The sequence below is a fragment of the Platalea leucorodia genome (genome assembly GCF_965183815.1).
Source record: "Platalea leucorodia genome assembly, chromosome: 2".
NCBI classification, from domain to species: domain Eukaryota; kingdom Metazoa; phylum Chordata; class Aves; order Pelecaniformes; family Threskiornithidae; genus Platalea; species Platalea leucorodia.
Genome location: NC_138824.1, coordinates 18,976,967 through 19,001,096, shown reverse-complemented (window position 1 = coordinate 19,001,096; position 24,130 = coordinate 18,976,967). Strand labels below are relative to the sequence as shown.

Here is a 24,130-nt window from a genome sequence, read left to right as displayed (position 1 = left end):
GAGCGTGTCCAGAGAAGGGCAATGAAGTTGGTGAAGGGTCTGGAGCACAAGTCTTATGAGGAGAGGCTGAGGGAGCTGGGGTTGTTTAGTCTGGAGAAGAAGAGGCTGAGGGGAGACCTTATTGCTCTCTACAACTACCTGAAAGGAGGTTGTAGTGAGGTGGGGGTCGGTCTCTTCTCCCCAGTAACAAGGGATAGGACAAGAGGAAACGGCCTCAAGTTGCACCAGGGGAAGTTTAGGTTGGATATTAGTAAAAATTTCTTCACTGAAAGGGCAGTCAGGCACTGGACCAGGCTGCCCAGGGAAGTGGTTGAGTCCCCATCCCTGGAGGTATTTAAAAGAAGGGTAGACGTGATGCTTAGGGACATGGTTTAGTGGTAGACTTGGCAGTGATAGGTTAACGGTTGGACTTGATCTTAAAGGTCCTTTCCAACCTGAATGATTCTATGATTTTATAATTCTATGACAGACACAATTCAGAAGCTTTGCTGGTGGCAAATTTGGGCACTGCAGAAGTAAAGGGGGTTCCTTTGACCCTGCTGGCAAGGTGCAGATTATCCTTACATTTTTAGAGACCTAACGCGAACCTGTTCTTAATGGCTGGCAAACTTATTCTTAATTTTGGTTTTAAAGGGCTCTGAAAAAGACTACAAACTGTGGGTGATTTCAGGAAGAGAAGATGCTCCTTATCCTCTTATTGGTAAGTTCTTGACATGGTTTTGTTTTTCAACATTCACTCAGTTTTTAGTGCTGAAGGAAGCAAAAAACACAGAGAAGACTGAAATACAGTTTCCTCTTTTGTTTTGTTTTGTTATTCCCGTTTTTTCTCTTACTTCCCTGTCACACAAGTTTGCCTGTTTGGGGAGCTAGTCACATGCTGATCCTTTGTTTTGAAGAGCATTTGTCTGCTTGTGTCACTAAGAGGTTGAAAAAGTTCATTTATTTCTGCCCCAGTTTTGCTGCATGAGCCTCAGTCTTTCTACAGATTCAGCCTCTCCGCTCACTCACCTCCTCTCCTGGAGCCAGTCCAGCTTTACCATATTTCTTCCTACACTTCCATAGCACTGTTTACTCCTCTCCTCAGCAAAACTCAGTAGAGTTTTGAGAAATGTTCTTTTCTCCCACAACTCAAGTTAACTGATTCAAGAGGTCCTTTCCAATTCCATATTTCTCTTACTGGGTGACAGCTCCCCTCTGATTAGGGGCAAATTATTGCTTATTCACTTTCTAAAATGCTTTTTGAAACATTTCCTCCCCAAGAATCAACCCAAAGCTCAGAAGTGATTGGATGCAGTGATTTGATTTTGGCCCATGATTCACTGAGAACAAATCCCTTCCTGTTATTAAGAACCTTTCCCTGTGGAAGCCTGGCATTACTTGTGCTATATGAGTTCACAGATGATTAGAACAAGAAAAATTTGTGGATTTTGTGTTTTCCTCCTGCAAATCTAACCCCAGTAAATCTTAGCATTCCTTCTTAAAGCAGCCTTAGGTACAAAATGCTTTGCTGGAGTCAGACAACATTAATATTTATGAAATGTCTAACTTGTGCACCTTATAGACAGTGCAAACTGTTTTGTCTTTGAAACATACCAGACTTTGTCTTTCTGACTATTATGTGTAGCTTCTTCGGCTAAAATCACAGCCATGGTTTTAAACATAGAACCAGAGAACTGAGAGATGGGAAAGGCCTTTCTAACTGACTGACTCTATCTCACTGAAAATTCAAGTTACAATCCTTGGAAAAGAAGAATCTGATATAAAATTGATGCCGCTCTTGATATTTATGCAAAGGTTTATTAGATAAGGCCAGCTTTTATCATAGGCAGACATCAGAAGCAGAGTTTGACTGTGCTTCAGCTTCACACTACCTATAATTTCAAATAACGTCTCTTCCACTATCAGTGTTCAAGTCTAAGTGCAAGTTAACTAAAATGTCTTAACATTGTGCCCATATTTAATGTATTTCAACTGCCAGGTCTTTATACAAGTCCAAAAAATATCTTTCTGGTGGCATTTTTGAATGCTCCTCCAGAAATGAATTGCCTCTGTGTAGTCCCCAAAGATGCTGGTTAATGCCAAGCGTAGCTCATTTGCGTTAGCCCTGTGATTAACGTTTCCTTCCTGTTTCAGCCTCAGACAGGAACTGTAATTGTGTCTCCTTTGACTGAGTTGATGGCTGTTGCATGGCGAGGGAGGGAAGATCACTTTCACACTGGATTTTTTGGTTTTGCACGCTCAGCAAAAATTCATTAGATGGCTGCTCCCAAAATCTCATTTGTTGCCAGAATCATGTGAGCAACCAGCACCTAAACTTTCAGCGTCACGAGTAAATCAGCAGAAAGAATAAACACTGAATTCAGAAGGTCACTTGTATTTTTTCTGATGGGCTTTTATGTGATACAGCTGTAATAGGTCTGGTTTTACTTTTATGTCTGTTTAACTACACTGGACACAGTAACTCTGTATCTGCCAGCGTATGATTTATGCCGGTGTAAATATGCAGAAAAGCATCAATTCTGAGATTACTGAGAGAGAAAGTGCTGCAGGCCAGCATGCAAAATCTGCTTTTCCTCCAAGGCAGATGAAGTTTTGCAAGTCTCCAGTCAATCCAACACAGATTATTATGATTTCTCTTTGAACAGGACATGAATATCCCTTTGGAATTAAAATGAGCCACATTCGTGACGCTATGCCCCATGGATCAAAGCACTGTGCCTGCCCCAGGCAGCTCCAGGGGTCCTTCTTGACGGAGCAGCTGCCCCAGGAGCTGCAGTGCCAGTTTGTGCTGAAGCCAAGCCGCCTGGCTGTGTGCCAGCAGCTGAACGGTACGTTGCCCCGCTCGCCCCAGCATCGTCCACCCACAGCCCAGCTACCTCCCTGGCTCTGGTATAGAAAGCAAACGTGCCGGAATGGGGGAGGGGGTGGGGTGGAAAAAGAAGAGCAGTACGCAGATGTACCTTCCAGCTGCACGGGGGATTTTGCAGTGTAGCTCTCCCTGATTTGAGTGTGCTGTTGTATGTGTGTTATCTTTGTAAGTTACATTTTGACAAGCTGCCTGTCAAATGGTTGTTCTAAAACCAGTGAAAGAAAGACAAGATCTCTCCTGTGCAATTTTTTATAAGTCTATTAGCTGAGCTTCTCTTTACAGCCCTTGCTGTGCTCTGTAGCAAGGCAGGGTGGTTTTATGGTTCAGGAGTCAAGGCTTGACTTCAGCCGAGAATTCCCATGCAGCGTTTGTCAGCATCCTTTATCTCAACAAGGTACTTAGGACTACACACCTACCTCACTGGGACCCTCACATGGCAAAGCCTAGGCATGTACTTGAGTACCTAGATGAAGTGAGCGAATAAAACTTCTTTGTTTCAGTTTTCTTTGAGGAAAATGAAGACAGTAATGTTTTCTTCTGCCTTTGGTCTTGATGCTGCAAAAATATGAGCACCTGCTCTCTGTTTTGTACTCTGCCATCAATGACGCAATGACTGCTCACTGCTCATGAGTAAAACAAACAAGGAGATCTTTACAGGATTGGGGCATTAGACTAAAAACTCTGTCAGGCAAGGTTGCATCCCATGGTGTGTTTTTATTGTGCTTAACACACTGGCACGCTCAGCTCAATAGAAACTCTGCCTTACTTCACCATTAAGGACCGTATAATAATAAAAATAACATATGCACACTGTCATCCTGTGCACTCCCCAATAGCTAAAATCTCCCACAATATGTGAATAGAATCCATTTGAAATGTTTTTAGAAATTAAATATAGTGAGGCTATACCAGTGTCTATTACAAATTATTCCGGAAATTGATTGCATTTTGTATAAATTAATTTCCTTTCCACACTCCTTCATCCCCCCTTCCCCAGTAATTTTATCATATATTACTTCATGGCATATTTTAAGAATGAGGCAATCTAGCAAAGGGGTGTAATTAGGTTTACAGGCCCCGCTTGGCAGCTGATGTTGACTGGCAAGAGAAAATAGAAATGCAAATCAGGCCTGTAAAGTTCTAATGCAGATGTGTTGTCAGCGGTGCTGTGCAAGCCGCAGAAGGGGAGGCGAGGCTGGCCTTGGGGCAGCAGAAGCCTGGGGCAGCCTGCAAGTCATGCACAGGGACTGCGCTAAGTGGGAGAAAGAGGCTTGTAGTCCATTCACCTTTCCTACTTTCATCAGACAAAACCTTTTAAAGTGATGTATAGGTCTGGCTGCTTGCAAACCAGATTATCTTGCAAACAGAGCTGTTCGTTGTGCTCTTCCTAACTCTTTCTTCTCACCTATTTCAGTTTTGGAAAATGGCAAAGGGTAGCTGTGTGCAAGCCAAGGCTATGATCTGCCTTTGGGTTTATCTTCCGATCAGCAAGCCAAAATCTGTGTTGTTGTTAGGTAACCACTAGGCACACCACCACATACAGGGAAAATTTACAGGGAACGGAGTCTATAACCCCACATTTCACTGCCACACATGCTGTGCTATCCTCCCTCCCATCACTTCCCTGCATTGATACCGCTGTGCTGGACATGCTATCCCTTCTGGAGGCAGCAAGGGGTAGCTGCCCAGTTGTACCAGCATGCACCATCGTTAGGCAGCACTGTAGGTTTTGACAGGCAGACATGACTGACAACTGGCTGTCATGTCAAATAAGTAGCTGTGTGGACACCAGCTGTGGTAGTGTAGTTGCATCAGCTGTCCTGGCAGGATGGTTAGAAAAAGTACAGAAGAATTTACTGTGTGAAGGAACTGGAGTGTTTCTGTTGCCTCTCCTGCAGCCTTTCAGCATGTAACAGGAATGGTCATCTACCAGTTAAACATAGCCATTAAGTAATGCTCATGAGCACATGTCTAAAAATTATTGTAAATACTGATTTGCTTAAAGTTTAACTTGAAAGAACTGCCTGCTGTCAGTGGCTAGTCTGTAATCCAAATTATTAGTTAATCATCTGTTAAAAGAGAAAGCAAAATTTCAACAAGTTGGTCTCAATACAGAAAGCAGGTCTTTGAAAACTGTTTGACAGTTAGGGGGTTGATCAGAAAGGATGCTACATTGCTAAACAGACCTGAGGTTTTATTTAGAAGTTTCTGGCTAGTTTGCAAGAAGAGGAAATGCCACTTGCATGGCTGGGACACTACCTATGATGAGAAATTCCCTTCATGTAAAATATGAGCAGAATAGACGGCTGCTGTGAGCTCTGAGCAAGATCTACAACCAAAGAAGTACTGCTTTTTTTCTGATTCTGGCCTAGAATAATCCACCAGAGCAAGGCCCTGATGTTTTTGTATGGAAGCACTTCTGCAGAGCAATAATTGGCATCTGTCTTGGCTGAGAGGAGGCTGGGCTTGTGTTGTAATTTTTCACAGGTTCAAGAAAAGAAAGTGTGCATCCTCCCCTTCTCATCTGCTCTTTACCTTAAGACTTCTCAACCCTTTTAGAAAAGGGGATATGAAAAGGATGAGTTTTCCTGTTGTTCAGTGAATGCTAGCTTTGTAAGTGGCAGGGCATTTCGTTGCCGTACATCAGTTGTTGGTTTCTGCCCTGGTATGTTGAAGAACACTGATTAAGATTTCCTTCCTGTCCCAGGGGAGAGCTGCAGTTAATCACAATTACCCCTTGCTCACATTGTCAGTTTGGGCCATGGCTTTTAAGAGTGGAGCAAACAGTGAGAGACTAAGAAAAGTTCCTGATTTTAAGACCCATTTCTTCCACTTCTGCTATTCCTTGTTCTCCAAAATAGCATTTCTTCTTAATTTTTACTTCCACTGAGATCTACAGGGTTGCCAGAAAAAAACACCAATATGTATTTGCCATTGTGTGAATAGAACTCCAAGTGAAGCAAACCATATTCACGTGCTAATATCCAGCTCATCTGAAAGAAAAATTGGTGTTTTGAAAGTTATAGGTTAGTTATGTTCTCCCAAAACATGATGTGTCAAGTAAAGCCTTAGATACTGCCAAGCTTATATTTCATGAAGCTTTGGACTGCTTAAAATGTATATCCTCCTCATTATTTTTCATTAAAAGAATTTTTCATTAGGCTTTCACATTCATATGTTCACATTTTGAGTTAAACTGTAACTTTTCATCCTGTAAGCCTCTAATGAAAAGACTTCCACCCATTCCCAAAGGGAGCATGATCTAGAATGGAATGACGTATAACGGAAATCACTATTTGGGCTAAAAAACAAGTGTAGTAAAGTATAGGAGAGAAAAATCTGGTATTATACCATAATCCTTACTTCTGCAAGCCTTGGTTCTACCCTCTGCCCTCCACAACAGCAGAAAGCAAAATGTTTGACCAGGTGGAAGAACCAGCTAATAGAAAGGTGCACAGGGTAGGTAAGCTACTAAATCAAAGCTGACTGGCTTTGACAATATCTAGAAAAGGAAAAATATATCAGAATAAGTTTTTTCTCGTTAGCACTTTCATGATAAACAGTTTCAACCCACCCTTAACAGTAGCCCATGCTGTTAAGAAGCATTTACACTGGCTGATGTTGAGAAAGGTCGTATAAAAAAAACCCTTTTTGTATCCTAATACTGGTATTTCCTTCTCCGTGCACTGCAAATAAGAGCTTCAATTAGTGATACTCTTTAGATATCTCATGAAATACATTAAAATAAATGAAGACAAATGGCACCCATCAGTGTGTTAGCAGCATGCTGAAATGCCATCTGGAAGGCGTTGATTAAAGGGCAGGCACCGTCCCTGGGCCATGGTCAGCAAATGCTTGGAGCGATGCCACTAATGATACGCTTGCTTTGCAGAGAAGAGAGCAAAGGCGGCGACTTTTCCTGGTCTGAAAATGTCTCACCCCATTAGTTGATTCTCTGGTGTTACTTGTGGAGAGAGCGGGTGCTCTCCCACATTGCCAGGGGAATTAGGGTGCCTCCAGACAGCAAGCTGAGGCGAGGGCAGTGGTGTTTATGGATTTTTTTTTTCCGAAGAAGGTCTGTGGTTTTGCACCTGCGGGTAGGAAATGAGTTACTTAGCACAGTCCAGCTCCGTGTGAAGTCAGTGGGCTGAGGTTTGCCATCCTGCACTTAGTGGTAAGTGCTGACGCTGTGGTCCAGCAGTGCAGTGCAGATCCTGGTGATCCTCTTAAGAGCGTAAGCACATTCTCCACACACACACACACACACACACGCAGGTGTGTGCATGGTGGATTAGGCTGAGCCAGATGCCAAGAAGTTGGTTGAGTTCATGACATTTTTTCCTTTGAAACCATAGCAACCACCACAAAACAAATACTGGAATTAGAATTGAAATGCATTTCTTCTAATAAACACCTTTCTCTTTCCCCAGACTTAAGCCAAAAGTCATTTAAAAGGAAAAGATCTATCATAAATTGGGCTTTTTGGCGTGGCCCAGGCACTCACTTGGACAATGCACCCCTCTCCTCAACATCTGCTGCTCCGGGGAAGCTGTTTGGCCTCTTGCTAACAGCCATCTGTGAGGATGACAACCTGCCCAAACCCCTCTTGGTGAGTCCTAGGCTCAGGGCTGGCTCTTACAGTGGTGGAATTTCTTTGTGTAGTGAATGAGAGCATGGGGACACTTTGTAAATGGGACACTGAAATTACCCAAGTAGAGAAACTAGAAGGAAACCTCATTCGTGGTTCTCGGCAAGAACTTTGGTTTTTAATGTATGCTGTGGTCAGGCCTGGTTAATAACAAACAGCTTAAGAAATGTGTGTGTTCAGTGTGCTGCTCTGGGCTAATTCTTCTTTGTAGCCCATGCTATAAGGCTGGTTCTGTAATCCTCACTTACACAGTGTAAATAAATGCCACGTTCAGACATACTTTTTAAACCACTCCCAGGATCTCTGTAAAATCCCCAGCTCCATAAATGTGGCATCTACTGTCCCATATAGAGAGCACACACGTGCATAGAGATGCTACCTGGCCTTAAGTAGACAGTTTCAGAGCCTTTCTTGAAGGCATCCCAGGGCAGGCAAGCACTCTGGGTCCTCATTTTTCATCTGACAGCACCACTGCAAAAATAAGCAGGAAGGCAGAGACTGCAGGAGCATCTTTTCATCCTGTCTCAAGGCAGCGCTAGCACTGTGGGTGCTCTCAAAACCAGTCGAGGAACATGAAAAAGGTTGTCCTAGAGCCCATTCCTAGGCGTAATTAAGGCAAATGTGTGGCATTTTTGGTCGGGACTGAGAGCTGCAATTGAAACATTTACAGAGTGGGAGTGAGCCCCGCAGGACTGGGCCTCTCGTCCCAACAGCCCGACTTTCAGCTGGAGCAACTTGCCAGGACCCCACTGAGATCAGTGGGGTTACACCAGTTTACAGGAAGAGATGGTTTGTCTCCTAAGCTTGTGCTTGATGTGCTGCTTTATCACTGCCTGAATAGCGAATCATACCAAGACTTTTCAGGTCTTTTAGTAGTGTGGGTTTGTTATTTTCTTCTGAGAAATTTTTATAATTTAGGTTATTTAAATAAGCCCTCCAGAGATGGACTCTATAATAACCTGGTCTCTCATTCCCTCTGAGAGATGAGCCAATGCTGCATTTCAGAAATTTCTCCAAAACATAAATATTAGTAATTTTTTGTCTGAAAAAAACCAAAGCTACTGAGCACAGAATCACAGTTTGGTAGACATTGTGCTTTGAATCTTGAACACTGTGTTTATGCTACAAAGTATAACTTCCCTTTGATTTCATGCAGCATCTCTGGAGAATGGAATACTGCATCTGAGGGACTGTGTGGGATTTACCTGCTAGAGAAGGAAAATATGAGGGATGAATGCTGCAGGCATGTTTGATAGCTCTGCTTCAGAGCTTCAAACGTGCTTTCACAGCTGAAGGGCTCTCTTTTAGCCATTGCCACACTGAATTGTCTTACACCGTTAGCTTCATTCATGTAATTATGTCTGGGTTTACCACTTTAAGAGGGGCTTTCCAGATTTATCTTGTGGGTATTTTATTCAAAATATATTGTCAAAGCATTCGTTCATGTGCTAAGATCCTGTGCTGTGGGACTTAGCCTTCTTTGACAACAGAGCTCTAAATCCCTGCAAAGAAAACGGAAATGCTGACGCGAGTCCTGCTACCATGAAAGGTGCTCCTCCAAAGTGTCTGCACTTACATGAATGTTTGGCTTTCAACTTCTGCAAGAGTGAGAAAGAAATGTTAAAGAAGAAAAGTAAAAATAATAGTTTCCATTAGACTTATTTGCATCGCTGTGTGTCAGGAAGACCTGCCTTACAGCCCAGACTAGGAAAGTCACCAAAACCCACTGCTTAGCCATTACTGTTACAGTAACTCAGTTTAATGATGACAGACTCTCCCCCAGTGTCCATTTTCTTGCCATTTCTTATGATAACTCGGTCCTCAGACGACGGTGTGCATGCACTAATCCCAGAGACTATCTGCACGCGTTTCCCCCTTGGAAGAGACAAACATGACAAATTCCACATCGCTTGGAGCAGGCCTGGGGAGAGGTGACCAGCAGGTCTGAGAGATGGCCCACAGGAGACTGCAGAGAATTAAGCAGCTGGAAAATATCATGTACATGTTACCTCAGGAGAGGTCTCTGATTTCAGCATTTCCTTTTCTGCTCTTTTTTCTCTCTTATTTAGCAGAAGAAATGAGGCCCTCCTGTTATTTTAAAAGCTAGGCAGGAATCTGCTTGTTTTCCCTTTCCTTTTAAATATCTCATTTAGTGAGCTGCCTACCTGTTTACTTCTTTGCAGCCTCATTGGCTTCAGCAGAGCCATAAGCAAAGCTTTAGCCCCCTCTGGGTGACCTCCCAGGCCCACCTTGCCCCAGAGGTGGTCCTGCTAACAGCCCTGAGCTGCTTGAGGAGTATGATACCACACACAAGAAGCAAAGGGGGTAAAAATCCGACTCTGATCTGCTGTAGAAGTGCAGATGGATATTAAACAAAGCACTTTCCAGCTTAGATAAAATCTCATTTTTTTCAGACATTAGGCAGGGAACAGAAGTCTTCGTCTCTGGTCGGTGATAATGTCAAACACACTGATGAGCAGTGAGGGTCTCATATCTCCCTGCAAAGTGGTGTCTGGCTGAGGCCACTGTCAGATGCAGAGCTTTGGATTAGGACCACTCTCCTTTTCCCATACCACAGTGTTCATATATTTAAATGACTTGGCTAAAACTTGCAGATATCCTGGAAGATCTTGTAGGAAATTAGTGCTCAGCAGTGGCAGCACAGTATTTCTGAGGGGATGTTTTCCAAAATCAGTGCCCCGGACCACAGCTTCGCTGTGCAGTTTGGCATGGCTTGGTGGGTGCACCTTGACTTGTGTTTGATTTGTGAGCTTTTTGAGGACTCAAAGGTTTTGACCTGTGGCAAAAGTGGCAAAACTACATTTGAATGGCACTAGACAATAAAATACATTTCTGAGAAAGCCTCTCTGCCTTTTGATTTTGTTTAGGACATGCTTTCCCTCCTTTACCAAGAGGGCCCTTCCACTGAGGGTATTTTCAGACGCTCTGGAAGTGCCAAAACCTGCAAAGAGCTCAAGGAGAAGCTTGATTCAGGCGCTGAAGTGGACCTAGCCTGCGAATCCATATTTGTGACAGCATCTTTGTTTAAGGTTTGTGAAGAATGTTCCTTTCCCCCTTTTTGGGTGAGAGCAGTGCAGATCCCGGGCACAAACAAGTAGGACTTTTCCCCAGGGACAGCCCCAAAGAGGACGTGGTGGGCTGAATTAAGAAGAACAGGCTGGCTCATTAACATTGTGAAGATCTACAAAGGAGGCTACCACTGAATTAGGATGGAGAAGAGAACTAGCCAGCTTGTTTTGCTGCCAGCTTTCCTGAGGTCTCAGCTACAATCTGGTCTTCTTACTCTCTTTCTCTCTGCTAAAAGTCAATGAAATACTAGAAAGGCAGGTTTGCAGACCTGTTTCCTTACTCATCAGTCATACCCTACACTACAGACCCTAGCAAGTGTATAGTGTTGCCCAAAATATTTGGATTAATTTTCCCATGCATTATCTTTTCTTACAGACTTGTACGTTAAAAACAATGTTCCTTGTGCAAAAAGCATCCCAAGCCTTCAGTAGAATTTCAGCTACGAGGAGGACTGGCATATTTCTTTTCACATTTTAGTACAGTGAATCTGTTTATGTGAAGTTTTGGCTTAAAAGAAATAATAATCTCCATTCTCAAGCAATCACTGCTTCAGTGGAATAATTTTATTGTAGAAAGTCATTCCTCTTGCAACCATGTGAGAGGTTTTCATGAGTGAGACTTACACAATTACTTTCCTGCTGGTGGATTTAGGACATGCACTTAGGGCAGGACAGCTGCACCATGCAAAGTGCTGGTGTTTAATACTCATCCCATGGTAACAGTTTCCCTGAGGGGCAATTGCTTAGCATTTATAACAGTGAAGAGCAAATGTGTTATTCATGTGCATCATAGCTTCCCTTACCCTAGCTTGTTTAGGAAGCTAGGATTTGGGCTTCTTCCCAAGTTGCAACAGTTTGCCCGCCAGTGGTTGAGGTATTAGGAAACAGAGCAGCAAGACTATCCGTGACTAGTGTAAGTACTCCATTACCAAAAGGGATTGATTAGGGAAAGGAAGGTAGGGGTGCCTTGGAGTGCTTATGGTCCGGTGGTATCAGAGCTTGTCAGCTAAGGAGACGAAATGGGAACTACAGATGAAGTTAAGTGAAAAGTAAAGACAGACATTATGCAGCATCAAAATATCTGGTCCCGCTGCAGATTTTTTAGTTCAGCAATAGCGGATGAAGCATCCAAATACCTATATTTTGACAGGAAAGGGTGAGGAAAGAGCAGGAAAATATTCACTTTAAGCATGCTCCAAAGTATGTCTTTATCTCAGATCATTTTCTGCTGGTTTTGGTTGCTGTGTAGAACAAGATGCTTGTCAGCTAGTGCTGTCCCACTGATACATCCTCTTGTATCTACATATCTTATTCCTACTCCCTCCCACGCTCCAGAACAGCTGTTCACATGTTTTGTTCTTCTTTTCTCTTGATAAGGATTTTCTTCGCAACATCCCAGGCAGCATTTTGTCATCCCAGCTCTGTGATAAGTGGGTCTCTGTAATGGATCAAGGAAATAATGAAGAGAAGATAAAAAGCATCCAAAGGTAGAGTTACTTATATTCTCTGTATTCTTTTTCTATAAATTTATATCCCAGAATGCAGAATCTCAAATATTCAACTTACAACTGACAATTAATTTTTCTTAAAATAGATTTGTATATCTTTTGTATATGCTAAAAATAATAGAATCATAGAATCTTTGTATATGACAAAGCATTCAAACTTACATATATACTTAAGCGATTGCCTGTGTGGGACAAGTTTGTGACTTTCTTTTGTCCTGTTTTTATGCCTTTTGTGGATACCAGTAAATAAATACAATATCCTTTCATGAAAAAAGAGATTTGTAGTATTTATAAATACACCATCCAAGACCTGGATTTCTGCCTGATACCAAACCCAAAATCATCCACAGGGAACTTCAGGGTCCTGGGTGAAAGGGTGGCTGAAATCAGTTCCTCATATATTCCCCCTCATTCATCTCAAATTTTAGTGACCATTTTGAAGCCAAGATGGAATTGTGAATGAAATACTGGAGCACAGGGACAAGGGAAGCCTCCACCCTTGCAGGTGATATAAAACAGAAACTGGGCAAAGTTTATGTCATGGGAAACAAAGCTTTGTACACTAACTGACCTCACGCGTACTTACATACATAGATACTTAGGGCAACTAGATGGCATGGACAGACAACTGAACTGTTCAGTTAAGTGAATAGTGAATTATCAGGCACCTTAGGTGAAATACAGTTTCATGTCATACATTGTACTTGGCTCATTAGTTTGACAGAGTGTAATTTTAATTCTGTGTTAGGGTGTTTTCTGTCCTCCCACAGAACTGTTCAGAGATGTGTCTCAGTGAGGGAAAGCAGCTGAGCAATAACACCTCTTTAATACGCTCCTTGGTTTAATTAGTGGACCATGTTACCCTGTTTCTGTATTTCCATTATCTTGACTTGTGTGTATCTATGGAAAATGGTTTTATTTCGTCCAGTCACTAATTTGAAGAATTACATTTGTATATGTTTTCAGGTTAATAGAGCAGCTCCCCAGAGCTAATGTTGTTCTCTTACGTTACATCTTTGGAGTACTGCATGGTATAGAAATGCGATCTGAAGAGAACCAGATGAATGCATTTAATCTGGCTATTTGCATTGCACCTAGCCTGCTCTGGCCTCCTGTTTCCTCCACTCCTGATATAGAAAGTGAATTTACAAAAAAGGTAAGAGGCAGCGTAGTAAAAAAACAAACTAACCTTCATCCTGTTCAACCGAGCTGTTTGTTACAAATGTGAAAACAGTCAGTACCTCTTCAGATCAGGACTTGTCCTCTTATCAGGGCTCCAGAAACATTCATCGATCCATTCTCATAATCTGCCTGGAAGAAGGGGAGGGAGATCATAAAGCAATACCCAGTGTATTAGCACAGTGCTTCTCTCATCAAAAAGATCTCTGGCTGTGGTGACCTTGGATCAGCACAGAGTAGAAATGGAAAAGGTGTATACAAGGATGTATACTGGGTCATTTTATCTGGGCCCGGCTGTTTTCCTCAGGGCCAGGAGATTGGGAGACGAGTTCCTGGCTGTCGGGGGGCGTTTGCTCCCGTTCCTCATTTGTATGGTGAGCTTGCCCTGAGTGGAATAATGGAAAATCTGACACGACATTGCTTTCTCATTGCTTCGTTGCAGATTTCTAGTCTGGTACAGTTCCTCACTGAGAATTGCTGCAGGATTTTTGGAGAGGAAATTACCTCCCTCTTTGGAGAAATACTGATGACATGCAAGAGAGAGAACGGCTCAGGTAATACAGATGTTTTGATCGTGTTAGACAGCTAAACTCAGCCAGGCAAAAGAGCAGTATATTCCATGGAAGAATGCTGTTCCCTCTTCATGCGAGGTTCCCAGATGCTGCTGTTCTCTTTCCTTTGCCCAAAGTATTGGTGATAATCACTGATTCAACTTATCATAGACCTGGACTGTATCACAAAATGCTCTCCCAAAGAATCCCTTGCTCCTATTCCAGTCATCTGAGCCACTATGTTAAAAAGGAGGGGAGGGGAAACAAAGAAAAAGAAAGACAAAAATCTGGGGAAGGTTCATCTCAAGTCAAGAATTTTTGTCCCAGCCTATGTTTTCCCAGAATATCGGGAAGTCGGTGATCAACAAAGGTTATAATACAGCTGTCACACCATTATATTAGGGCTGAAAGCATCTATTCTTCATTGTCAAAAGAGAGCGAGCTCCAGGGTTTCAATGGGACATCCAGATTTTGCTCCTAGCACAGAAAAATCATGGAACTGGTGACTGAAAATGTCTGACAGACTAGTTGGCAGGGCATTCCAGAATATCATAAATGCTCTTTTTCTCTCCAGCTCTGTGATAGTATCAATTTTGACTAGAGTTTTGGGTCTCTCCTTAAAATATTTATAAAGCAGCATTTCTGTAAAATAAATTTTGGCACAGCTGGCCTATACTAAAAGTGAGTGGCACTTGCTCTGGCATACCAGACTGACTCGGTGTGGCCATCCCAAACTCCTCATACTCTGCCTCCAGTGAAATTTGGTGAAATCCAGTGAAATTTGGCCTGCCCCCTCCCCAGGAGTGGAAGCACATGGGATCTGCTGTGCTGGGATGTGCTGGGACTGAGAGCTCAGACCCACGGTAGGTTACGGCAGCTGAACAAGTTTTCAGGCACGCAGTGAGGCATGGTGACTGCCCATGCGTGAACTCCGTCTGCTGCAAATGTGAGATAAGTCAGCTTAGCGTAGCCCAGAGCAAAAGAGATATAATGTAATTCCAATTATCGCATGTATGGAATAGGGCCCAGGTGTGCACTGCTCAGTGGAAATGAGGTGACTGTTTAAACTGAGACTAGAACTTTCTTCGTAGTGTTGCTCTTAAAAATATTGTATTTTCTGGAAGACCATAAAAGTACCAAGTATGCCCTGTTTTCTTCATTTGCCTAAAAGAAGGAAAGAAAGATTAAATGTTGCTTTCAATATTCAATAACAAACAGAAAAATTCAATAAATTACTGATTCAATATACTGTATGTAAATTATTGTTTACGGCTGGATTACCTACTACTAAAGTTCCCTACTTGAAAAAAAAAAAACAACACAAAAAACCTAACCCTTATTTGTGCCATTATCCTGTATTTCTGGACTGAAGCGAACTTAGCACTCATTTCAGTTTTTCCATTTCAAAATTAGACAGCAATTTTTTCTGAAATTATTGGCATTTCTGCTTGAAGAATTTTTAAAGGGCAAATGCTTCTGAAAGTAAAGAACACTTGCCAAAAAAACCAAAATGCAGCTGCTTGTCAGCAGGGTGGTTCAGTCACTGATGTGTTAACACTTGGTTTGTCCTTGCAGATGCTGCTTCTCTCCATCTGAATGACTCTTCCTACGACAGCCTGGAAAATGAGGCGAACGATGAAGCTGACTCCTCTTCCAGCGACTGGATTAAGAATCGAGATCAGGATAACAGGAGCAGGGAGTCTGTCTTCACTCTGAGCGATGGTGATTCGGAGCAGACAGAGGTGGATGAAATCCAAAGTAAAACCAAATCGAAACAGTTGGCAATTTCTGTTGATGTACACCATAAGTTTTCATCACAAGAAAACTCGGAGAACGAGTCTCTCTGCTCCAATGCACTGGGCTTCTCTTCAGCAGCTACCTCAGGCGCTCTCAAAACCTTGAGGAGACACAGACGCTCCTCAGAGCCGGCAATTGGCCTCCTCGCCCCCAGCTTTGCCCGCATTGGTGACAGTCATGAGAAAGCAACACGCAAAGCCAGCTGTGACATTGTCCTGTCTCATGAAGACGAAGACTATCTCCGTCAGCTTCGGTCATTGCAGATGGAGGGGCAAAAGCTTATCAATCAGAGCTTGATTATAGGGATTAATGTTGGTAAAAGTGACAACACAAACCAAAACGTCGAAAAGAAAGACTTGTCCCATTGCCTCCTGCCTCCAACGCCAGAGGGATTAAATATTTGCTCAGGATTTAGCTCTTCTAGCCTGTCTTCTCCTGGGACGTCTCCATCTGTGTCATCAATGAGCTCTCTGGACAGTGCTTTCTCCCAGTTTTCAGACCAATCTGTGTTTACCCCAACTGAAACCTCCTCCCCTTTCGATAGCACTTTTCAGTCGCTAAAGAAACACGAAGACACTGCCGCTGAAGCGGCTGATGACTATTTGGTTACACCCACCAGGCTGCCACCATCTCCACAACCTACCGATGCTTTGGCTGAGGGGGGCTTGGTGGAGCCCCTGAAACAGCCCCTGAAACCTACTGACGGAGTTGACGGCTATTTGATTAAGCCTGACATTCAGCCATTACCTCTGAAAGTCACAGGAAGAGACAGACTTCATGATCCAAGATCAAAGAGGAGGTCTAGAAGAGCATTACAGCAATCCAATGTTTGAAGAGACTGACCAAAGCTTTTTTGCGGAGGAATCTTAACACTTAAAATAAACACCGTAAAGAAAATGCCTTTGGTGTTAATGTGTGTTCATTTTAAGTTCAATATCCAGGTTGTTCAAATTTAATTGAGCAGTCCCCAGATTTGCAGGTTTTCTTTTTTTAGGAAACTGTCTGAGTAATGTTCCCAGATAAAGCTTTGCAAGAACATTGTAAGAATAATAAAAATTGCTAAAAAGCAAGCAAACAGAACTCTCCCGAAAATCCGGAGGGGTCCCAGGAGGTAACTAAGAGAAGCGCCCTGTTCTCTGAGCCTGCCAGGGCAGCAGGCTGCCTGCTGGGCCTCTCCCCTTCACCACTCGTGTGTTGAGCCTTGTGGATGTGAGTCCCAGTCCTTTGTGGTTTTGATGTAGCGTGGAAAGTCAGCATAGATTCCATAACTGTGGTATTATACTACTGTTCTGAAACTGATAGGTATTACCTTCATTGTCCTCCAAGGAATAAGTGTATTGTTTTCTGTATGTTTATAAGGTATGGTCGATAGGTGTAGTTATTTCTTTCACGCTGCAAAAGAAAGAAAAAAAATAAGCTCAAAAATATGTAAAGAGAAACGCTGAAGCTTGTAACTGACACCTCGCAACTCTGTGTGTTTCATTTATTGTGCTTCGTTGGCTGTTCTGTTCGTGTTTAAGTTGTGAATAGTTTCTTAACATTGCTGTAAATGGCATTATGTATTATTGCAAGCAGAACACATGTAATTTTATTATGCAGCATCTAAAACATCATATAATATATTAAAAGTAATGCATTATCTAAATGCTTTGAGTTTGTATAATATATCCTGATAAATTTTGCTATTATATATGTTCTGAAAAAAATGTGTATTTTTGTACTTGCAAAAAACTGCTGCTAATTTTACGAGTTCTGTTTTGTTGTTACAGCACTGGTATTGATGTGTATGCATTCAATGCTATATATTAAATATTATTTGTTATGTCATAAATTCAGTTTATATTCTGTGTAATTTTTTTTTAGGTGTCCGTTCTACAAGCTATTGCTGAAGCCAAATTCCCAGTGATGCCACTGCAAATCTTGCGGGAGGAAGGACTGCAGCATTTTTCCCCCTCTTTGGGTGGCATTGTTCATACTGTATGCCATCATCCTCTTAACTTTTGTAAATTTTAGTACTATTCAAACTAGAATTCCTACCCTTTTGCTCTTCACCTAGAGAGATGAGGGTGTCTTCAGCTAATGGGATGCAGTTAACAACATGGAGGTACAGAGGGATCTTTTTGGGTAATAGATATTAGGGTTGAGAGCAAGGAAAGGAGGGGAGCAAGACACTGGATGAGAGCAAGATTTATTCTTTAATATTGGGAGGGTTATAGAGAAAGCAAGAAGGAATGGCAGGGCTAAACTAAACCCATCTGGGCATGCGTGCATTCGTACAGTGCTTCTGAAATTGCATTGATTCATTCATTAGCTTTCCCTTTTCAAAAGCCCTCCCCCACTCCAGTCAATACTGGCCAGTAAGGGAGTTTCAGATCCTGTTCTGCTTAACTATGCTCTTGGAAAGGCGCTTACTCTCCTCAGTCACTACGCATTTCAGAAAAGTGTAAACATTGCCTAGTGCTCTAAGCCATTTCCAAGTATTGCCAGCAGAAAAGGTTTTTAGCTCTGTATCAGACAGAATGGATACTCTCCAGCAGACTGGGGGGGAGGGATGTGTGTTAACAAAGTTGGAAATATCCTTAACTGAAAATATAGAATCAGAGGGTTATTATTTTGGGTTCTAATCCTGCAAATGTTATATCTGTGAGCAGAGCTACATTTGTGGAGGCCCACGTAATGCAATAAGCCATCGTGCACTTAGAACTATAACAGCATGTATAATTGTGCACAGGCTCGAAGACTTCACTGCAATTTGTTCTTTTTCATCTTTCTCAAATTCAGCTATTTTAATAAAAATGGTAATATGCAGAATCTGATCTGTAATAGTCACCTTCCAAAGGTAAAATCCTTTGTATGTGTTTTGAGACCTGTCATTTAGTAGCCCTACATAGGCACTTCCTCTAAAACAAAACAAAACAAAATGCTATTTTGAAATAAAACAGCTACTCTGCATTTCTTTTCAAAACGGTAAAAAGCATATTGCCGTGCTGCCAAGATTACATCAAGTAGCAAATGCTGATTCATTGCAACAATAATAAAGCTTTAGAAAAATCCCTAGTCTCTGCAATATAAATGTTCTGTCCTACAAATGGTATCTTCCAGCAAGTCATTTATCTCTGCTAGTCTGAAGTAAAGGTATATCCAAGAATGCTTCGATGTGAAACAAATTATGTGTCTGCTTTTGAGCTGTAGCTGTGCTAGAGTGCTTTCAGCTTTAAACATATGGTGAACAAGCTGGATGTAGACCCCGTGCAATTTAAAATGCACTCCTGCCTTACAAGACACGCACCCCGCTGCCGCACGAGGCATGTTCTGTGACAACCACAAAAAAGAGCGCTAATGGAGAAGATCACTGTCTGCAACTCCTCACTGAAGGAATGAAGTGCTGTTAAGATCCAAAATGAGTTATACTGAACCTTTTCAGAGTGTCAGAAGCAACTCTGAAGACTGCAGTAAGCAGCAGCTTCAGGTATGCTGTTGTTGGGAGGTCAGTGTTTAATATACCGGGGTCCCTGCTTGCTCTCTTCCCCTGGGCACCCCCACGGGCCGGGATGGGGTCTCTGGTTCAGGCAATATTAAAGTTTTGGAACTTTTTTTTTTTGGCTCTGCTGCTGGCCTGTGAGAAGGTGTTGGGGTAAGGGTGGCCCCGAGGGCTGAGCCCTGCTTCTGCCCCGGCTCCAGCTGGGAGCCCCAATCGCTGGGGTCCCTGGTGAGGTCCTGCCCGGGTCCCGGGCACCGCGGGGCACCACGTCTTCCCCAGCCACCTGCCTCCCTCGACTGCTTTGCAGAAGGTGCCTGAGTTTTAGGGACAAATGGTAGGTAAGATGTTTCCAAAACGTTTTCTTCTTCCCCGGAGTAGCAAAGCTTCACAGAAAAAAAAAAAAAAATAGACTGACTTAGGGAAGAAATGGTGGCAATGACTCCTCATTCACTGCTGCCAAGCACACAAAATGAACCAAACTGACAAATTAGCTCTCTCACTTGGACTTTCTGTCCCACAGGGGTTCATGATCTCATCGTTAATGAGCATCCTGCCTCTGCTTCTCAAGTACCAACCATCATTCCTTTCAGGTGATTTCAGAGATTAATATAATGAAAATTTAGAGCAATTTGTTCTCAATCTGCATTGAAAGTTTTTGCCTTTTTTTTTTAGCCCTCTAAAGGGTTTATGTGCCTGAAATGTCAAGGTTTGGGGTTTTTTTTTGGGGGGGGGGAGCTGTGGGCTTTTCCATTTCTCTCCATTGGTCTCATACATGCTATTGCTTCGTCCCTACAAGCTTTATCTCTCCAGCACAGCGCGATTCAGGAAGCAGGAAGACGTGTCCCATCTATTTTCTGCTTAAACTAGTTTGCAGAGTTCAAGCAAAACAGATTATAGGTCCTGGGGCTGAAGCATGACCTTTAAACTGAAGGTGGCTGTCTATCCATGCCTCCAAATCACCAGATTTCTGTTAATACCTGCTGGTCCAGCTCCTGTCTTGTTCTGGGGACATAAGTGGCTCCGGACCCTGGTGGTCGACATCTCCTTTCCAGCTTTGCTCCTGAGCTGCTGCATGACATTTGGCAAACTTATTTGCCTCCTCCGCTCCCTGTTTTGCACCACTAGTCTTTTCTCTAAGTATCCTGGTTTGCTGGGACAGGCTGGTGGCCGCTGGTGTTTGCCCAGCGCCCAGCCCAGGGCAGGGTGCTGCGTGTGTGGGACCTGGACAACGGTGCTGTTGCACAAGGAGCAGGGTGAAACCTGCTGACAGCCCTGAGTTTATTACGACTGTGGCGACCTCTGTGTTAGATGGGGAACTTGCTAACCAAGTTGTTTGGTAGCACGGAGCTGTTATTTAACTTTCTACCACATCCACAGCCATGCCCGTGCCCATTCAACTAACCTCCTTCACGGATGCAAAGTCCAGGAGGGCGGTGGTGAGAAGTTCTCTCTTGAAAAGAAAGGGAACTGCAGATTCTGACTTTTTCACTTTCATCCATGCATAACCAGATGTGACGGAGACTGGGAGATCAGGAGGTGGCCAGTGCTTTTGGGAACCACACACGCATGTGCACTCACACATATGTGCACGTGGTGTGGCTGCCGTGACCCAGGCACACAGACCTGCCTCACATGCCTTGCAGGCTGACCTGTGCATCTACAGCATTTCCAAGACAACCTCAGTGAGCTGGACCTATCAACCTCCTCTCATTTTCATTTATAAAAACACAGGGACGTGGGATAATTAATGCTGGAAGAGACCTCAGGAGGTCTCTCGTCCAGCCTCCTGACACAGGCTTACACGTCCATGTCTGGAAGAAGGATAGCAATACTCCAGCGATTCACTGCTATTCATCATGGCTGGAGAAATTTAGCAAAAGGTAGCTGGCTAAGACAGCTAAATAAAATCTTTTGGAACAGATGATGATGATGATTTTTTAAAGAACCCAGAAAATGTCTAAGGAACCAGCAAAAGCAGTAGTCTTACACCCAATCTTCAGGTTATCCCAATAACATTTTGTATCGGGAACAGAGACTATATGATACACATTTTCCCTCAGTATTTAACATCTCCCCGTATCCTGGATCCAAAATACCTGAAAACGTGTAAGGAGATAGCCTCGGTGACACCACTGGATAACCTCATGCACTCACAGCATTTTGAGGAATCATCTAGAGGAGGACCCAAGGCGCTGCCCACACTGGGGGCTTTTCCCTCGCCAGGGGCTGCTGCGGGGAAAGGCTGAGCAAGCGGCCGTGATTAGCCTCGTCTTTGGCATTTGTGCAAGGCCACTTCCCCTTGGAAGAGTCCTTCGCTCCTACCAAGTGTAAGGGGCAGTGGAGCATGATGTCTGCCGGCTAAGCGCAGCCCTACATAAACATCAAGGGAAGCGCGCCAGCTCTCCCATTCACAGAAAGGCTTGCATGATTTCACTTACTCTCAAGATTAGTTACCAACGTCTCTGTATTGAGGCCACCGTCAAGCTAAACTAAGTGACCCGCTAGTGTCCACAGGGGAAGACTCTTTGGTTAAAGGTGTTGAATATTTCTGTTAAGACACGGTTACCACACAGGGCCTAAAGGTTTTGGGCATCGTTTGTGTTTTATAAATATGTACAATGCACTCTGTAACGATTTTTCCTTGATACTAGGTTTGCTCCAGGCCTTATTTTGTCTGGGTTTCATAGTGGCTTCACTGCAAATGTCAGCAGTTCCTTGAGGACAAGTACTCCAGTAGCTGCTGCCAGCTGCATTAAGTTAAATATTTCAGAATTTAGCCATTCAGTGACCCTACGTAGGAGAGGTGTCTTCAACACAGAAATGATTTCTCTGCACTTTATTCTCTTGTCACAAACTATTTCCGTCAACCTGCTGCAAAACTGCTCTCAGAAGCAGCTTAATTCTGATGTGACCATTGAAGGCAAGGCTGTCCTCCTCCTCCTCCTCCTCTTCGACCTCCTCCTCCTCCTCCTGGGTAGCGGGAGCTTCTGCAGGGTTTCCTGCTGCCCCAGGGGCCGGGATGGGCAGGGGGTGGCCAGTGGTCTGCCAGCCGGGGAGGGACGGGACGGGACCACACTGCTGACATACGCAGCTGGGGCTACACGATCCCAGCAGAGGGCTTAGGGAGGGAGCCCCCATGGTAGGGGCTGATGAAGCAAGAGCGACCTGTGGAGGGCACCCGCTGGTGTTCAAGCCTGGCCGTGGGAACGTAAGGGATGTTCCAGGGATCAGAGGTCTGTGCTGGGTGCAGGATCCCAGGCACCCCACCTGTGCCAGGGGAGCCCCGACTGGCTCCCTGGGACCGTCGGAGGAGAGGGGTCAGCCCACGGTCCCTGGGCGAACCCCACTGAGGAGCCAGCGGGGCCACCCCCTCCCCAGGCTGGCGGGGGTGTGGGGCTCACGGGGGGCTGCAGGGGAAAAGCATTTGGGGACGTTGTACAACTTCTCATAAGTGTATTAAGCGGGTTGTGGGAATGTGCAAGACTTGTTATGGGATGTTTAGGGGAAGGATCAACGGCAGGGAAAGGGAGGGAACAAGGTCGACTGGGGAGGAACCAGTGTGAGAAAACAGAGGGAAAAGGGGATAAAAGGCACTGGTCCTGGGTAACAGCTGGCTGGTCAGTACGCTTGTCTGACCGGGGCCTGCACCCCATCACCACAGCCAGCCCTACAGTCTTACTTAATATTCTGATAGAATGATGTAAACAATTATTTACTACTACTAATAATTACTCTTACATTCTTTCTACCCATGTTCTGTGTGGGCACATCCTCTCTTCTGAACTCGTGTGAGAGACCACCAGCAGCCTCCAAGCCAGACTGGTGGGCAGCAGCGAGAGCCGAGTGCTGGCAACTGGAGCGGGACCACGAACCCCAGAGGCTGGAGGGCGCCGGTGCCGGCACCTGGGGAAACCGGGGCCTGAGGCCAGCTCTGGGGCGGACTGAGGAGCTAATGCCAGCTGCCGGAGAGACCCGTTTTCCATGTGTGGGTACGTACTAGCAGACGTTAATTGTAAGCAGCCAGAGAGGAACAGTACCTGCCACCCGTGCTGTTCACGTGTGTGCAAGCACTGTGTGTGTGCAGCTACCTTACAACATCGTCAGCAAACAGTTTTGAACAAGAAGGTTTTTTTGAATGTCAAGGTCCCCACGGACAGCTTGCACAAAAGATGTGGTGTACAATGTATTGAAAGGACTTAGAGCAGGAGAGGGATGATCTTCCCACATCTAGCTGGAGCCACCAAGGGGCCAGTTGCCATTGCTACAGGGAGCAGCTCATGTGGACCCCCAACCTCACAGCAGTCAATAGCAGCTTTGCTAACGCGAGCAGCCTACTTAAAATGCTTTACCTGAACAATCCGTTTTTATCTGAAACACCACTGAAAGCACCAAGATGACCCATTCCCCCAGCAGAGCTGGGGAGCTGGCTTGATGGGGGTGGTAGGAAGGAGGCAGGGCTGCGGTCAGGTGCTTTATCGGCACATCTGCTTAGGAAAGGGATGTCTGACACCACCATCCCATGTCCACAAGCACCTTTGACTCGAGGAACCTGAGGTGACGAGGGAGCCGAGGAAGTTCATGCCCCAAAGTCACCTTTGCAAGCAGGGCTTGGTCTCCACAGATCAGAGCAGTGAGGACAGGTTGGCATTGAAAGATGCTCTTTGTTGCTCATGCCCATCTGAATACTTCCATGGCATTGTTGTCCCTCTAGTAAATATCCAAATACTTGCAGAAATGTGCAGCATCTGAATAATGTCATACTTCTCATGCAGAGATAGGACGAAGAGTCTGGAAGGTCAACTTCAGCAGAGTGCCTGGGCTTGGGCTTAGCCTAATGCATAAATAGCCCCAGAGAAGTCTAATCATCATTTATGTGCTTAAATTCCTTACTGGGCTGGAGCCCATGTGCCTATTTTCTAAATAAATTAGAAACCATACCAGATGTTCCCATACTGCTGGAAAAATTGCTCCCTATCAAATTTCCATTTACAATTTTAATTTCTATTAC

At 44.1% G+C, this 24,130-nt stretch overlaps 1 protein-coding gene across 1 annotated transcript in view; it reads left to right on the top strand.

Annotated features, from left to right (window-relative positions):
• Positions 1-16,474, top strand: part of ARHGAP20 (Rho GTPase activating protein 20) — a gene marked incomplete at both ends in the record, with an annotated part of 62,180 nt that extends 45,706 nt beyond the window's left edge. The window contains 8 exons of the mRNA XM_082305035.1: positions 634-700; positions 2,646-2,828; positions 7,300-7,478; positions 10,406-10,567; positions 11,984-12,093; positions 13,081-13,270; positions 13,736-13,847; positions 15,420-16,474. Coding sequence (XP_082161161.1) covers positions 634-700; positions 2,646-2,828; positions 7,300-7,478; positions 10,406-10,567; positions 11,984-12,093; positions 13,081-13,270; positions 13,736-13,847; positions 15,420-16,474 — 2,058 coding nt within the window. The remainder of the gene's footprint in view (positions 1-633; positions 701-2,645; positions 2,829-7,299; positions 7,479-10,405; positions 10,568-11,983; positions 12,094-13,080; positions 13,271-13,735; positions 13,848-15,419) is intronic.
• Positions 16,475-24,130: the final 7,656 nt, after the last annotated feature.